The sequence below is a fragment of the Arachis stenosperma genome, chromosome 10 (assembly GCF_014773155.1).
Source record: "Arachis stenosperma cultivar V10309 chromosome 10, arast.V10309.gnm1.PFL2, whole genome shotgun sequence".
NCBI lineage: Eukaryota > Viridiplantae > Streptophyta > Magnoliopsida > Fabales > Fabaceae > Arachis > Arachis stenosperma.
In genome coordinates, this window is record NC_080386.1 from 2,367,390 (window position 1) to 2,383,084 (window position 15,695).

At 38.2% G+C, this 15,695-nt stretch overlaps 3 protein-coding genes across 4 annotated transcripts; 1 reads left to right on the plus strand and 2 right to left on the minus strand.

Moving 5' to 3' along the window:
* Positions 1-1,698: 1,698 nt before the first annotated feature.
* On the plus strand, positions 1,699-11,285 carry LOC130955259 (homeobox-DDT domain protein RLT1-like). Of its 2 annotated transcripts, none has more exons than XM_057882085.1 (18): positions 1,699-2,731; positions 2,887-3,351; positions 3,585-3,664; positions 4,482-4,889; positions 5,001-5,090; positions 5,180-5,344; positions 5,444-5,666; positions 5,794-5,894; positions 6,195-6,281; positions 6,385-6,537; positions 6,643-6,798; positions 7,023-7,232; positions 7,307-7,978; positions 8,064-8,618; positions 8,786-9,412; positions 9,516-9,620; positions 9,709-9,972; positions 10,218-11,285. In XM_057882085.1, exons 1-18 carry the CDS (start codon positions 2,533-2,535, stop codon positions 10,995-10,997), a joined length of 5,340 nt encoding a protein of 1,779 aa, XP_057738068.1. In that variant the 5' UTR covers positions 1,699-2,532; the 3' UTR covers positions 10,998-11,285. The 2 variants fall into 2 exon arrangements, with proteins under 2 accessions (XP_057738068.1, XP_057738069.1); XM_057882086.1 differs by having other exon boundaries at positions 1,702-2,731; positions 10,221-11,285.
* An 18-nt stretch (positions 11,286-11,303) lies between these two features.
* On the minus strand, positions 11,304-13,152 carry LOC130955261 (uncharacterized). The gene is made up of 3 exons (XM_057882087.1): positions 12,811-13,152; positions 12,205-12,656; positions 11,304-11,962 (listed from the first exon to the last, which is right to left on the minus strand). The coding sequence occupies exons 1-3, from the start codon at positions 12,973-12,975 to the stop codon at positions 11,536-11,538; spliced, it is 1,044 nt and encodes a 347-aa protein (XP_057738070.1). The 5' UTR covers positions 12,976-13,152; the 3' UTR covers positions 11,304-11,535.
* Positions 13,153-13,842: 690 nt separating this feature from the next.
* Positions 13,843-15,432, minus strand: LOC130956277 (uncharacterized). The gene is made up of 3 exons (XM_057883320.1): positions 15,140-15,432; positions 14,597-15,048; positions 13,843-14,499 (listed from the first exon to the last, which is right to left on the minus strand). Exons 1-3 carry the CDS (start codon positions 15,302-15,304, stop codon positions 14,061-14,063), a joined length of 1,056 nt encoding a protein of 351 aa, XP_057739303.1. The 5' UTR covers positions 15,305-15,432; the 3' UTR covers positions 13,843-14,060.
* Between the last annotated feature and the right edge of the window lie 263 nt (positions 15,433-15,695).

Consider the following 15,695-nt stretch of genomic DNA (forward strand, 5'->3'; position numbering starts at 1 on the left):
CCCTTTCACATACATCTCCGCCAACCTATTTGTGGGCTACTTTGCGGACAACCTGTCTCAGATGGGGTCTTTTGTGCCTTACAGGGAAAAGGTCCACCTCTTCGGAGATGGCACACTCAAGGCCATTTTCGTCGATGAAGACGATGTTGCCACCTACACTATAAAGACCATCAATTACCCCCACACCCTTAACAAGACTCTCTACCGCAGACCTCCCAACAACGTGCTCTCGCAAGGAGACGGGCAAAATACCAATTGTTTCACACTATTCACACGAACAAGGCCAGTGAAGACAAGAGCTTTAACTGCATTAAACAAGAAGATGATGCCAATGGCAAAGTTGGTGTCACATTATCAAAAGAGAAAAGACCTTATGACGATTGCAGGGGATGCTTTGAAAACCAACATCACCACATTAAGCCCTCTTGTGCTTTCAACATCTGAGCAGTTGTTATTCTTTGCAACATTGGTTGCTAATAAATTTTTAAAGACGAAAGTCAAAGCATATATTCTAGATTTCAAGCTTGCATTCGAACATTTTTGCATCCACGCAAGAGGCAGGGCCGTTTTGGATGAGTTGAAGAAGAACTTGCAGCTATCTCCATGGCATGAATTAGCTTACACAAAAGCTAACGGAAGAGTCAAGAAGGGTGATAGAATATGGAAAATAGCATTTGGTTATGGATTTAAGTGCAATAGTGCAATATGGAAAGCTCTCAAGGCCATGAACCACAACTTCCCAATTGAGGTTCCAAGGGTTTCATCATTCTAATTCTAAACAATGCAATTTCACATATCATTCCTTGACCTTGACTCGCACATCTAATCATGATTTTGTTTTCAGTTTCAAAGAGTAACAACAAAAAATAGGAGAAGAACGTTCCTGAGCAACGAGAAGAAGAAGAAGAGATAGAGAAGGGATGCTGAAATTAGGATTGAAAATAGGTAGAGAGACCACAATGAATCAAATAGTTCCAATTACCACCTCAGCTAGCCGTTATATATGCCAGCGTGGCATGTCAATACCATATCACTACCGGCGGCAGATAAATTGACCAAAGACATGAAGAAGGACCAAAGTCATTTTTAACAAAATCGGAGACATAAACAATGCGATTAGTAAGTCAAAAATTAAATCGGTACAATCCATGAATCTCAAGACCACTTTGGGATTTAACTCCTAATTCTAGTCCCAACTTTCAAACACTACCCTAGAGAGTGTTGCAGAATGCAGACCAATAAGGATGGGAACTAATTCACCTAAGTACGAGTGTATCACACATTGGGCCTTTCTTGTTTCGGAAAAACACAAGACAAATGAGTATACAAAAAAAGAAGCCCATTGGGCACCATCCAGAAAGGGAAATGGGGCCCACAACAACACGAACCTCAAAGGCTCAAAACATCAATTCGATCATTGCACGCTTTTGAATTGAATTGAGCCTTCAAAAACACAAAATACAAACTTTTCAAAGAACCAAAATCCAATGCAAAATTTCAACAAACACAAGCACACTCAGTAAATATTCTCTCTCTCCAATTAATTCCCCAACTATAAAATCAAAATAAAAAATATTAAAAAGAAACAAAATAATAACAAAATTCGCAAAAGCAAAAGCCGAAAGAAAACCTGAGGGTGAGGGGGTGGAAAAAAGGTTCATCAAAATTAAAAACAACGTGGGAAGAGAGAGAAGCAGTCACACATGCACACACTAACACAGAGTCAGAGTCAGAGAAACATTTCATTTCATTTCTTCTCATTTTTTGTTTTAAAAAAGAAAAATTTTGAAACATAAACAAAAGAAAAAACAATTCTTCTTTCTTTGAGTTTGGTTTTTGTTTTTTAGTTAAAAGGTCCTGTTTGACACGAACATCAAGCAATCGCACCGTTCGTTCATAAAAACGAAATAAAAAGAAAGAAAGAAAAAAGAACAAAAACAGATTATTATTATCACAATTATTAAAAAAGGGGGATTAATTATGAAAGGTGGTGATGGAGTTATTGTAGTCAAGAGCAACTGTTGTTGCTTTTGGTTAATTATTTTAGGTTTTCGATTATTATCTTTATTATTATTATTATTGTTTTTCCTTTGGCTTTGGTTCTTTTATTCTTCTGCATGCTTTCATTTCATTGTTCTATCTTTTCAATCCCATATTACACGCTGCTTTTCCATTATCCTTTTTCAAATTTCCAAATTTAATCACCCAATTGATGATTTTTTGTTATTTATTTATTTTCATCTATCAGGATAACAATCCTGTGCCTTTTCCATTCCTTGACTACTACGGAATTTTGATTTTTCAAGAGAGAGAAAGGCCTCAAATCAAAGAGAGAGATAGAGAAAAAGAGTAGCATAAAAAAATTAAACACCAAAACGATTCCTTTTTGGTTACCCTAATTTTGTTTCTGTGCTGCTTTGTTCTTCTTCTGCTGCTGCTGCTACTGGTGCTGCTCCTTTTTCGTTGTTTTGTGGGTTCTGGATTTCTAGGGTTTGAAAGGGGAGAAATTTTCGATCTTGATCGGGTTCGAAAATGGAGGGGGAAGCTGCTTCGGATGCAGAGATTGAGAACAATAATACTCAGAAGAGGGAAGATGCTGTTGGTGATAACAGCAATGAGAACAACAATGGAAGCAACAGCAAAATTGGTAACTCGAATGAGGGTCAGAGCAAGCCCAAGCGACAGATGAAGACCCCTTTTCAGCTTGAGACACTGGAGAAAGCTTATGCTTGTAAGTGTGTTGTTCAGTTCTCAGAAATTTTATGCTGTTTATTTAGTGATATTTTTGAAGTTGAAGGGTTTTAGTTTACTCTCCTGGGGTGTGTTAAGTTTTTGTTTTAACTGTTATGTGTTAATTTTGATGGAAATTTTGGTGCTTTTTATTAGTGGAGACTTACCCTTCAGAGACAATGAGGGCTGAGCTCTCTCAGAAGTTGGGGCTGTCCGATCGGCAGCTACAGATGTGGTTCTGCCACCGCCGGCTGAAGGACAAGAAGGATTTGCCGCCTAAGAAGCAGAAGAAGGCAGTGCCGGCGCCAGTGCCAGTGCCAGTGCCAGTGCCGGCACCACCTGTGCCAGATTCTCCTCCAGACCTCAGGCTGGGCCCTGAGCATGTTAATGAGTATGGATCCGGGTCAGGTTCGGGCTCCAGCCCGCTTACCCGCCCTGAGTTTCGAAATGTAGTTCCCCGGGGTGGTATGCTGGGGTACTATGAGCCACCACAAGCTATGATGGAGCTTAGAGCAATTGCTTGTGTGGAGGCACAGTTGGGGCAGCCACTGAGGGACGATGGACCCATACTCGGAGTAGAGTTTGATCCTTTGCCCCCAGGTGCTTTTGGGGCACCCATAGGTATGTATACTTGTGTCGCTATCTTTGCTTATATTTAAGTGATGTATTGTATGTTATGCTTGTGTTAACTGTATGATGCATTATGTGTTATTAGTTTATTTACTTGGACTTTAGCTCTCTTTGCTCCTGTGCACGGAATGTGATGTTCAGCTTTGTTTGCCATCTGTATGGCTGATTGATTGACATTATCCTTGTTTGGCCACTCAAACTTCTGGTATTTTCTTGTGATGCAGCTGTTACAGAACAGCAAAAGCGACCTAGTCTTGCTTATGACAGTAAAATGTATGAAAGACACGATGTTAGAACAAATAAGGTTGGTTTTCTATATCCTGTAACTGCTCAATATCTTGATGACTTGGTCAGTGAAATGAGCCTGGCTTGAGCATCATTTTGTTTTTTTTGATATCATGTTATAAAGATTGGGTGTTTTTTTAAATCTGTTCCTTTTTATGTCAGAATCTAATCTATAGTGCATATGCCTTTAATTCCTAATTAGTTTACGCTTTCACCTTCCCTTTTTTCCCTGAATCACTTAACTGTACGGGCTTCAATATTGATATGGGCATTTTGTTTCTTTAACTTCTACACTTTTACACGCATTTTAGATAAACATCTAATGTTGCTATTGTAGAATTTGGTGTTCACTTGGCATAAATGTGTGTGGTTTGTTTGAGTCAGGATTGCCCTTTGTTCAATCTTCCAAATAAGTTAAAAAATGTAAATAAAAATAGCATGTTACAAAATTTTTCTAATGAAATTAGTAGCAAGTATTGACACAAATGATATATGTCAATAATGTTGCATAATCCTTTGACTGAGCTTAGAAAATAGCGAATATCTGTAGTTTGCCATTTATGAATAGTTGAAAACCATATAAATGTTGATGTCTCTGTCTGGGTCTTGCCATTTTCAAATAATCAAATTTGTGTCTGTGTGTTGTTGTCATGTGTCCATGTCATTGTTGGTGCGTCATAGGTTTTTCATCTATTTCCAATTAGCAGTTTGAAGAAACTAGGCATCTTTCTTTATTTATGTTTAAATTAATTTCCGGTCTGGGATGAATATCTTAACTTCTTGGTGTTTTATTTGATATTCTGATTTTAAATTTTAAATGAGCTTTTCTTTTTCAGGCTATGGCGAGGACATTACCGGAATATCCATTTCTTCCAAACCAGCCTGGCATTAGGTCAGATGCCTTTGGACAATTAAATCCACCTCATTTACACGATCCAATGGATGGTCCTTCCAGAACTTCCTTTCCTATAAATGAACAGCTGCACAAAATTCATGCTACCCAAAGTCATTCTGCTCGTGTTCGCGTTTCATCTCAGCAAGACAAGCAAGTGATTCCTTATCCATCTCCTCCTCGAGAAGTTGATGTTGCCCAGCCAAGGGAATCATATGCAAACATAGCTAATGCTGGAATAGACTCCCACTTCGCCGATCATCCGATTGCTGGTCAAGAAAATCCTTATGCTTTACCCAGTGGACAAGTTTTGCAGAACGATATGACAATCCGAATAGAAAAAAAACGAAAGGTATAATTGTTCTGTAAATTTTACCAATATATGCTATTGTCCTCAAGCCATGAAGCTTATTTTAATAATATTTACATAAGGCTGATTTGGTGGTTTTAAAACTTCATTTAGATTGATGATGCCAAAATTGCAAAGGAGGTTGAAGCCTATGAAACGAGGATGAGGAAAGAGCTTGAGAAGCAAGACAACCTTAGACGAAAGGTATTATTGAAATGGATATAGCGTTTTACCGTATTTGTGCAGATCTTAAAAGGAATCTTTAGCTGACCTTTTTACCCTCTTTCTCTTAGAATGAAGAGCGACTAAGGAAAGAAATGGAGAGACAAGAACGTGAAAGAAAAAAGGAAGAAGAGAGACTGATACGCGAGAGACAGCGAGAAGAGGAAAGATCTAGGCGTGAACAAAGACGTGAAATAGAACGGAGGGAAAAGTTTTTGATGAAAGAACACTTGAGAGTAAGTTTTAGTTATGCCCAATGGTTATATTTTTCTTCTCTATGTTCTTATACAACTTATCCGATTATCCTTTTTCTATTGCGTTCTACATTAAAAAAGGCTGAGAAAAGAAGACGAAAAGAAGAGCTTCGCAAAGAAAAAGAGGCTGAGAGAAGGAAGGCTGCCCTTGAAAAGGCAGCTGCCCGTAGAATAGCTAAGGAATCTATGGAGCTTATTGAGGATGAACAGCTGGAATTGATGGAGCTGGCTGCTACAAGCAAGGGACTTTCCTCGATTATACAACTTGATCTTGATACATTGCAAAACCTTGAATCATTTAGGGGTCAGCAATTTATCTTTATTTTGCTTATGGAATCTAAGATTTGTGATTCATCGAACTTTCAATGTACATCTGTAGATATAAGAAACAAAGAAGGTTCTTCTACTGATACTGTATTATTGTAATGTAGATTCATTGTGTTTTTTCCCACCTAAGAGTGTAAAACTGAAAAGGCCATTTGCCATCCAACCTTGGATTGACTCTGATCAGAATGTTGGCAACCTCCTCATGGTATGTTCTTATACCAGTCTTGCTTTCAGTGGCAGTTATCTATTGCTATGGTTCTGTGGAGACTTTTTTTTTTTGGGGGGGGGGGGGGGGGGGGGATTCTCCAGATAGCTTCTGATGGTGATGTGTCACTCTTCATGAGTACAAGTGGTCGGATAATGATGCCCTTGTGTTTGTTGTATGAGATAGTGATGGTTATTTAAGTAAGCCTATGTGTTACGTATATATGCAAATCTAGTTGTGTACCACTGAAAAATGTGTTTGCATATCTTATTATGTGTTTTATTGATGTTATTCTTTCAGGTTTGGAGATTCCTGATTACTTTTGCTGATGTTCTTGAGTTATGGCCTTTCACTCTTGACGAGTTTGTACAAGCATTTCATGACTATGTGAGTCAATTCAGCATTTGCTCATGATTTTTATGTCAAATGAGTTGTTTTCATGTACTCGTTTTCTGACGATGGATGTTCAACTCAAATCATCTGATCACAGGATTCAAGATTGTTGGGTGAGATACATGTAACTCTTCTTAAAGTTATAATAAAGGACATTGAAGATGTTGCAAGGACACCTTCAACAGGATTAGGAATAAGCCAGAATGGAGCTGCTAATCCTGGAGGTGGCCATCCAGAAATTGTGGAAGGAGTAAGTTGAGATGTTTTTAAAAATTTATCCATCTTTTTCAGGCAAATTTAATAATAGTTTTTTCTGTTGCTTTTCACTCTAGTAATACTGTATTTTCTATGCTAGGCATATGCATGGGGCTTTGACATCCGAAATTGGCAGAAGAACTTAAATCAGTTGACATGGCCAGAAATTTTCCGACAGTTAGCATTGTCAGCAGGATTTGGACCAAAGCTGAAGAAAAGAAGTATTACATGGTCATATGCAAATGATAAAGATGAGGTTTATTTTCTTTCTTTTGCTTTGTAGTTTTCACCTTAAATACTTGGCTACTCCATAGTATAGGGCATATTTATGGTAGCATTTCATTCTGCTTTCTTGACTTGCCTCTTTTACCGTTGAATATTTTCATCTTCCATTTATGATTTTGCATGCATGTTAAATCAACATTCAATTTTATCTTTATTTTGACAGATTAAGTGGATCAAAATGTATTATAATTGCAGGGGAGAAGTGGTGAAGATATCATTTCTACACTTCGTAATGGTTCAGCAGCTGTAAGTGCACTGGCAAAAATGCAAGAGAAAGGTCTATTAGCTCCTCGAAGGTCAAGGCACAGGTTAACTCCAGGAACAGTTAAATTTGCTGCCTTTCATGTTCTCTCACTTGAAGGTAGCAAGGGTCTAACAGTACTTGAGCTAGCAGAAAAAATTCAGGTTAATTATTCTTCATTTTAAGTGCTCTTTTTAAAACATTGTCAGCTCTGTTCTAATGTGTATTTTCCTTCCAGAAATCTGGTCTTCGGGACCTGACCACCAGCAAGACACCAGAAGCATCAATTTCTGTTGCTTTGACTAGAGACACTAAGCTTTTTGAAAGGATAGCTCCATCAACCTATCGAGTGCGTACTGCATTTAGAAAGGATCCTGCTGATGCTGAGTCCATCCTTTCCGCAGCAAGAAAGAAAATTCAGATATTTGAAAATGGGTTTCCAGCTGGTGAAGATGCTGACGATGTTGAAAGAGAAGAGTCAGAAAGTGATGAAGTTGATGAGGATCCTGATGTTGATGATCTAGTAAACCCTTCAAGTGCTGATCCAATTTCTGGACATTTTGATGAACCAAATGTTTCCACACCAAATGGAAAAGAAAATTTGGATAATGATGTAAAACTTGATCAAAATGAGTTTGAAATAGATTTGCCTTGTTTTCCTGAGGATCGTTACAAGGAAGCTGATTGCCCTGGCTCTGTCACCGAACAACCTGTTGTTTGTGAAGATTTGAATACTGGAAATCCTGATCAAGATAATATGGAAATTGATGAAAGTCAATCTGGAGAATCCTGGGTGCAAGGACTTGCTGAAGGAGAGTATTCTGATCTCAGTGTAGAGGAGCGTCTAAATGCTCTAGTTGCATTGATTGGTGTGGCAAATGAAGGAAATTCTATTCGTGTTGTTCTGGAGGTGAACTTTATTCCTTGTAATGTATATCTATCTGTGAGTTGATTTTTGCGTTAATATTTTTAACTTTATCTGGTGTGCTTTTCAGGATCGTCTGGAAGCAGCAAATGCTCTGAAGAAGCAGATGTGGGCTGAAGCACAGATAGATAAAGTTCGTCTGAAAGACGATACTATTAACAAACCAGATATTCCATTACTTATTGCCAACAAAGTTGAAACACATGACACATATCCTGCTGCTGTGGAGGGCAGTCAAAGTCCAATGCTGGACATCAATATTAATAGTATTAATATTGAAACATCACCTGGCACTGCAGAAAACCAAAAGCCAGCACCTGCTGCACAGAGCTTGCATGGTGAAAAGTCCTCCCAAATTCAAGATTTGTGCACAGGCACAGGTCCAGATCACCCTCAGGTGCAGGTACCTCCACAATATTCAAAAAGATCACGTTCACAGTTGAAATCTTATATTGCCCACATAGCAGAGGAGATGTGTATCTACAGGTCTTTACCCCTTGGCCAAGATCGCAGACGTAATCGATATTGGCAGTTTGTTGCTTCTGCTTCTAGCAATGATCCTGGTTCTGGTAGGATCTTTGTTGAATATCATGATGGCAATTGGGGGCTTATTGATTCTGAAGAGGTAATTGTTTATTCAATATTCCATTGTTTGATCCTTGTTTTGCTGCTCAACTGCATTCTAGATTGGTTTTGACATAGGTGCAATGTTTCTCCAAATGTTAATGGGTTAATAGTTTTGTCTTTATCATTATAATATTATTTATAAATTATTCTATCATTTCTATACAGGCCCTTGATATTCTTTTGGCAGCATTGGATTCAAGGGGGATCAGGGAATCTCATTTGCGCTTGATGCTGAAAAGGATTGAGAAGTCCTTTAAAGAAAATGTTCGAAGGAATACACAATGTGCCAGTGCCAAAATAGGGAGCAAAGATAAATTTTCGATCAAAAGCGAAGAAAATAATGGACCATATTCAACACCTGATTGCCATGTTGGATCTGACAGTCCTAGCAGTACTCTTCATAACTTGAACTCTGACAAATTGGAAACATCATCATCCTTCAAGATTGAGCTTGGGGAAAGTGAGAATGAGAAGAAAGCTGCCATACAAAGGTATCAAGATTTTCAAAAGTGGATGTGGAAAGAGTGCTATAATTCATCAATATTATGTGCAACAAAATATGGGAAAAAGAGATGCAAACCTCTGGTGGACGTTTGTGACCTCTGTCTGCAACCTTATTTTGTTGAGGACTCCCACTGTAAATCCTGCCACAGGACTTTCGCTACAAATAATGGATTTAGTTTTAATAAGCATGCATTTCATTGTGGAGACAAGTTACCCAAAAATGTTCCTATGGAATCTTCTCTTCCCTTGCGGACAAGATTGCTTAAGGTTCTGTTTGCTTGTATTGAGGTGAGTTGATGATAACTTTGCATTGTTAGAAGTTGCTTCCCCGTTAAATTTTTAATGGCATCATAAAGTTAGGAGTATACTGTATTTACATTTGGAGTTACAGGCATCAGTTCTCCCCGAAGCATTTGGAACAATTTGGACGAATGATGCCAGGAAGCATTGGGGTGTGAGGTTGAGCAAATCATCCTCTGTTGAGGAGCTTTTACAGGTTCAGTTCTTAACAGTTTTATCTTCTGTATATTTGCATCATTTTAAAATTGGCAATCAATCCCGGACATTAACAACTCATTTTTCAGATATTGGCCTTGTTTGAGAAAGCTCTACGGAGAGATTTTCTATCATCAAACTTCTCTACAACAGACGAACTATTGGGACTGAGCAATATGGGTGGTAATGCTTCACTTACTTCCACTGATCCTGAATTGGTAGCTGTACTTCCATGGGTTCCACAAACTACTGCAGCAGTGTCTCTCAGGCTTCTTGAGATTGATTCATCTATCAATTATGTACATCTTGAGATACCTGAGCCATGCAAAGAGAAAGAAGCGAAAGAGTACATCGTGAGTTTCTCTCATTTTTCTCTTTTAGTAGACTGTTTTGAGTCCCTACTTTGATAATAGGATGAAGTTCTCTTGAAAGGTTGATCTATTTTTCTATAATGCAAGAAATATAGTGGATACTAAATCTTCCTTAAACATATGATCCTGATGTTTTACTTTTTACTTTTTGAGCATGTGGGTGGAGGGCAGGAGATCTTTTATTATATATAATGAAACTCAGCATCTAACTCGCTCTTTCTTTCTAGCAGAAGCTTCCTTCAAGATATACGTCCTTCAAATGCAATAGAGAGGTTGAACCAGCAGAGTTAGGGCATGGTGAATTCATTAAAGATAAATCTGCTTCAAAGAAAATTGTTCGAAGTGGTAATAAACGTGGACGAGGGTCTAATGATCAAGGACGGGGTAAAAAGATGTCTAAAAGAATGTACAGTTCCAAACGAGATACTGGCCGCCGAAATGTAAAGGTCAATGAGAATCTAAGTGACAAGCTAAAACAGCAGGGACGAGTACTACAAGGATCAGCTGGTGGTCGTGGTCGCCGAACGGTAAGGAAACGGAGAGTGGAAAAGAGAGCTGTTGAAGATTTGTTGCTGGGCCATACCGCAGTGAGCCATAGCCCCAATATTGACAGAGAACCATTGAGAAGATTTGATGAGGAGTGGGATGGTGAAAGGGCAAGTCCCATGACTCCCGTCCACATTGAAATTGATGACAATAGCAACAGTGCTGAAGAGGTGGAATCTGATGACAACGGCCAAGCAGTAGAATATGATCAAGGTAACTGGGAGGTGGGTTATAATGGCATTCCCGCCAACAGTTGGGGTAGGGACTTTGCTGGAATGAGTGATGAAGATGCGGATGCTTTTGAAGATGACAATGACAACAACAATGACATCGGCATTGAAGAGAACGAAGAAGAGGATTCGGAAGCAGATGTTATGAGTGAGGGTTCAGATGGCATGGCAAATAGGGTCATAAATGAAGAAGGCTCAGACTCATCTGAATCTGAAGATTCTTATGATTAGAACATCCATTTAGTTGATCGAAGGAATATGATTTGCATCTCAAGGCTGTATTACATTTTTTCGATATTGCAGCTTCGCAAGAACCTGAGCTCCAAGTCATGTTGCTTGAAGAGTTAGTAGCTGAGTAGATTTATAGTGGTATATGATCCATGCAGAATGGATCCCTGTATTTTTAAGCATGTTGAAGCAGAGGGCCCTGGCAGCCAGCCTCATTTTGTTTTTGCTCTTCTGTTATTGGCCCTTGTAATAGACACTCATTGATTAATAAATCTTATTACACCTTGATTATCTTTTTGCTGCTTGGAATAGTTACTAAGTGAAATTACTGTATAAACTGTAATTTCAGAGTGCAATGCTTCCATCTTCAATCTAACATTGTAGGGTTTTATTTGCATGGATATTATAGTAACACAGCAATCACAAACCAAACCCATCTAAAATGCAGGACTAAAAAGGAGAAAAAGAAGAATGGGAACAAAAAAAATATGACTATTATTATACACAACATATACTCTGCAATTGTTGCACCCGAACTTTCCTAGTTTTGATTTTCTGCCCCAGCATCAACCTTGTCTGTGTCTAGTATGTTGAACTTGATCCTAAGGTCACCCCTCTTTGAAGGATCCTTTGGAAACGGCATACCTTCTCCTGCAACCACCTCTTCATAGTTTGGACTAATCACATTGTTTACAGCAATGGTCAGATCCCTGCCATCTAGAGTTGTAAGATGGACAGTGTAGCTTGATTGTGCTTCAGCCTCGGTAAGTGATATCTCTTCTGTGACAACCAAATCATTACCGTCTCTTGTAAACACATTGTGAGGCTTCTCATCAATGATGAACACAATATCTGCAGCAATTACATTTGGCTGCTGGTTTCCTTTCTCCTGGAATGTGACTTTTGTTCCCTTTTTCCAGCCAGGTTTGATTTCAATGGTCAAGATTTCCTCCACATGAATAACTTTCCTGCAAGTAACAAGTCAAAACGACGAAAATTATTTTTCCTTTTAGTTTCAGATTCATTCAGTATAGAAGAGCAATCCAGCTAAACTCAACTACTAAATAATGATACAACTATGAACTATCTAAAGCTGGAAACATGTACTTTCTTACCTTAAACATAAAACTAAATTTTTTATTCCAAAACAATAGTACTCACTTTCTATTCATGAAATTTACCAGAGAAGACAGTTCAATCATAAACTTACCCACTTGCATCCACAACTTCCCTTGAAATCTTCATCTTTTTGGTAGTGCCCTTGTAGAGTTCCTCAAGGGTGCAAAGTAGTGTGTTTTCAATGGGAGGAGCCCTGCGTGGACTTTGATTCATGGGTGTGGCTTCTTCTCTAGCTGAACTGAACATGTCACTGCCAAATATTCCACCAAAGGATCTTGACACCCAAGATCCACCATAACCACCCCTCATGCCCCTTCCCCTTCCCATTCCCATTCCTCCATAGGGGCTTGAACATCCAAAAACTTCAGCAAAGATGCTTTCTGCATTTCTGGGGTTGAACCTAAACATTGTTGGTCCATCCCCACCATGGAAGAATGAAGCTCCACCACCAACACCACCACCACCAGGAGGTTGTCTTTTCCCTTTAAGGACATCTTCTCCATATTGATCACAAATTGCTCTCTTATGCGGATCACTTAGAACCTTCAACAAAACCAATATACCAACTCAGAATTCTATCTATTCATAGCATCAAACTCCAGAGGTTTTAAAATCCCTAATTATCAACATCAATGATCATGATTAATGAGTATCTAGCAATTGAAATCTAAGAGGCTTGAAAGAAGGTGTACCTTACCTCATAGGCTTCAGAGATCTGTTTGAATTTAGTCTCAGCATCTTTGTTGTTGGTTGGATTCTTATCAGGGTGCCATTTCATGGCAAGCTTTCTATAAGCTTTCTTCAAGTCTTCATCTGTGGCAGTTCTCTCTACCTCCAAGGTCCTATAGTAGTCCAACCCCATATCAATTCCGATTTCTCCTCCTTTTTTTTTCTCTCTTCTAAGAGGTCTTTCCTTTGTTGTTGCTTAAGTGTAGGTAGATTTTGTTCTCTGTTATTGTTATTATTATTTTGTGTTTTTGACATCAAATTTTCTGACGGTTGTTTTTAATCTATTCTTCATCTAGTTAACTAGTTTAGAACTTATTAACTTTTCAGCCTCTTTCTTAAGTCTTAGTAATATGCTCATCATCATGATAAGATAAAATAATAATTGTTGGATATCATTGTATTTTTAAATTGTTTTTAAGTATCCATGTGATGCACGGGTGGAAAAAAGATGGGATAGCCGATAGCGTTCAGTGAGAAACATAGTAGGAACGGAATGCAATTATTTTTTTTGGTTGGTTTTTCCGATATTTTTTAACCGACAGGTAAATAACTAATTCGTCGCATATCTAAATTCTATTTAGACAGAATTCAAATCTCTGACACTTTGCTTTGCCATATGAAGGAATAAGTCTTGGTAAAAAAGCATGACCAAAAAACAAAAGTCTTGGTAATAAACTAAAGAGACCATTATCCCCTCTACTTTGTCATTTTGTGAGACATTCAATTCGAAATTATATTTTTACAATTATAAAAATACTATTTATATATTAAAATTATTAATTAAAATAATTTAATTTATTTTTAATATATATTTTATATTTTTATATATATTATATATTAATGATTAATTTTAATACCTGATTTTAATATATATATATATATATATATATAATATAATAATAATTATTATTATGATAAAAAGACTTGATGAAATATATAAGTAGATAACTCATGAAAGCATGTCATCAACGGTAAAACGTACTTTGATCCTATGATAATCGATTTTTTTTTTTTTGTGCATTATTGTCTTATATCAAATTTGGATACAAGAGGAACGAATCAAGAATCCAAAAGAGAATACCCACTCTGTTAAACTTGATGCACCATGTTGAAAGAGCGCAGTACAAAAAGTCAAAAACCAAGGATTACTATACACAAGAAAGATATACTTTGCAACATGATTAGACGGCTAATCTAATATAGTCTGGTCTAATTCCATTATGGCCCCAGAAGTTTCCTAAGTCCAGTCTTTTGGTCAGATGTCAACCTTGCTGGGAACTTGATATCAAACTTGATCCTAAGGTTACCCTTCTTAGAAGGATCTTTGGGAATTGGCATTCCTTCCCCAGGAACCACTTCTTCATAGCTTGGATGAATCACATTGTTTATGGGAATGCTAAGAACCCTGCCATCTAGAGTTTTCAAATGGACAGTGTAACCTGTGAGAGCTTCAGAAAGCGAAATCTTGTGTGTCACAACCAAGTCATTTCCATCTCTTGTGAACACACGGTGTGCTTTCTCATCAATCACAAACACAAGATCTGCAGCAATCACATTTGGTTGCTCGTTTCCTTTCTCCGGAAACGTTATCTTTGTCCCTTTCTTCCACCCCGGTTTTATTTCTATGGTTAAGATTTCCTCCACCGGCAAAGTTTTACTGCAATGAAACAAACTTTTTGTTAATGTTGCAAGTGCGAGGAGTGCATGAAGTTAGTCTCACGTCAAAGAAATCAAGGAATGATTGGAGTGCTTACCCGCTTGCATCAGCAATTTCCCTTGAGATCTTCATCTTTTTGGTAGTGCCCTTATAAAGTTCTTCAAGGGTGCAAGGCAATGTTCTTTCTATAGGAGGTGCCTTCCGTGGACCCTGACTCATTGCCCTTCCTTCTCCAAATGAACTGAATATATCATCACCAAAGATTCCACCAAATGACCTTGTTCCACCGCCTCTCATGCCGGCACCGGCACCGGCACCGGCACCGGAACCACCACCTCCCATTCCCCCGAAGGGGCTTGAAAATCCAAAGAACTCGGCAAATATGTCATCTGCATTCCTGGGATTGAATCTGAACGTTGTTGCCCCATTACCAGTTTGGAAGAATGAAGCACCACCTGCACCTGCTGCATCTGGAGGTGGCACTTGCCCTTTTAGCCCTTCTTCTCCATATTGATCATAAATTGCTCTCTTCTGTGGATCACTCAGAACCTGCAAGCATCAAAAACCAATACAAGTTGGTTGCATAAGAACAATAATATGATATAATGATTGGAGGAACATCCTATAATTCATTACATACCTCATAGGCTTCGGATATCTGCTTGAATTTAGACTCGGCTTCTTTCTTATTGTTTGGATTCTTATCAGGGTGCCATTTCATGGCAAGCTTTCTATAAGCTTTCTTCAAGTCATCATCTGTGGCACTCTTTTCAACCTGCAGAATCTTATAGTAGTCTATCCCCATGATCACACTAATGTAACAACCAACTTGATTTTGTTCTTTTAATATCAATTTGCAAGTTTTGTTTTCGGAGTTCAACTCAATTCAATTACAAATAGCTAACAAGCTGGACTTAATACTGAAGAAAATGATGAAACGATTTATCGAGAAGGTGCGGCAATGCTTCCAAGACCAGAAGCATGTAGAACTTTCCATCAATATCTCGATAATGCCACCTCTTTAGATGAATGGTCATTTTTGGGTAGGCCCGTTTTCGCTAAAAAGCCCATAGTTGGCCCAAAAAAAATCACAAATTATTATTTTATCGGGCAAAAAAGGTAGTTAAAGATCTTGCAACTCACGTGAGATAGCGAGTATTACGATTCATGGCATGAATGCATGAGATGAGGTGAGG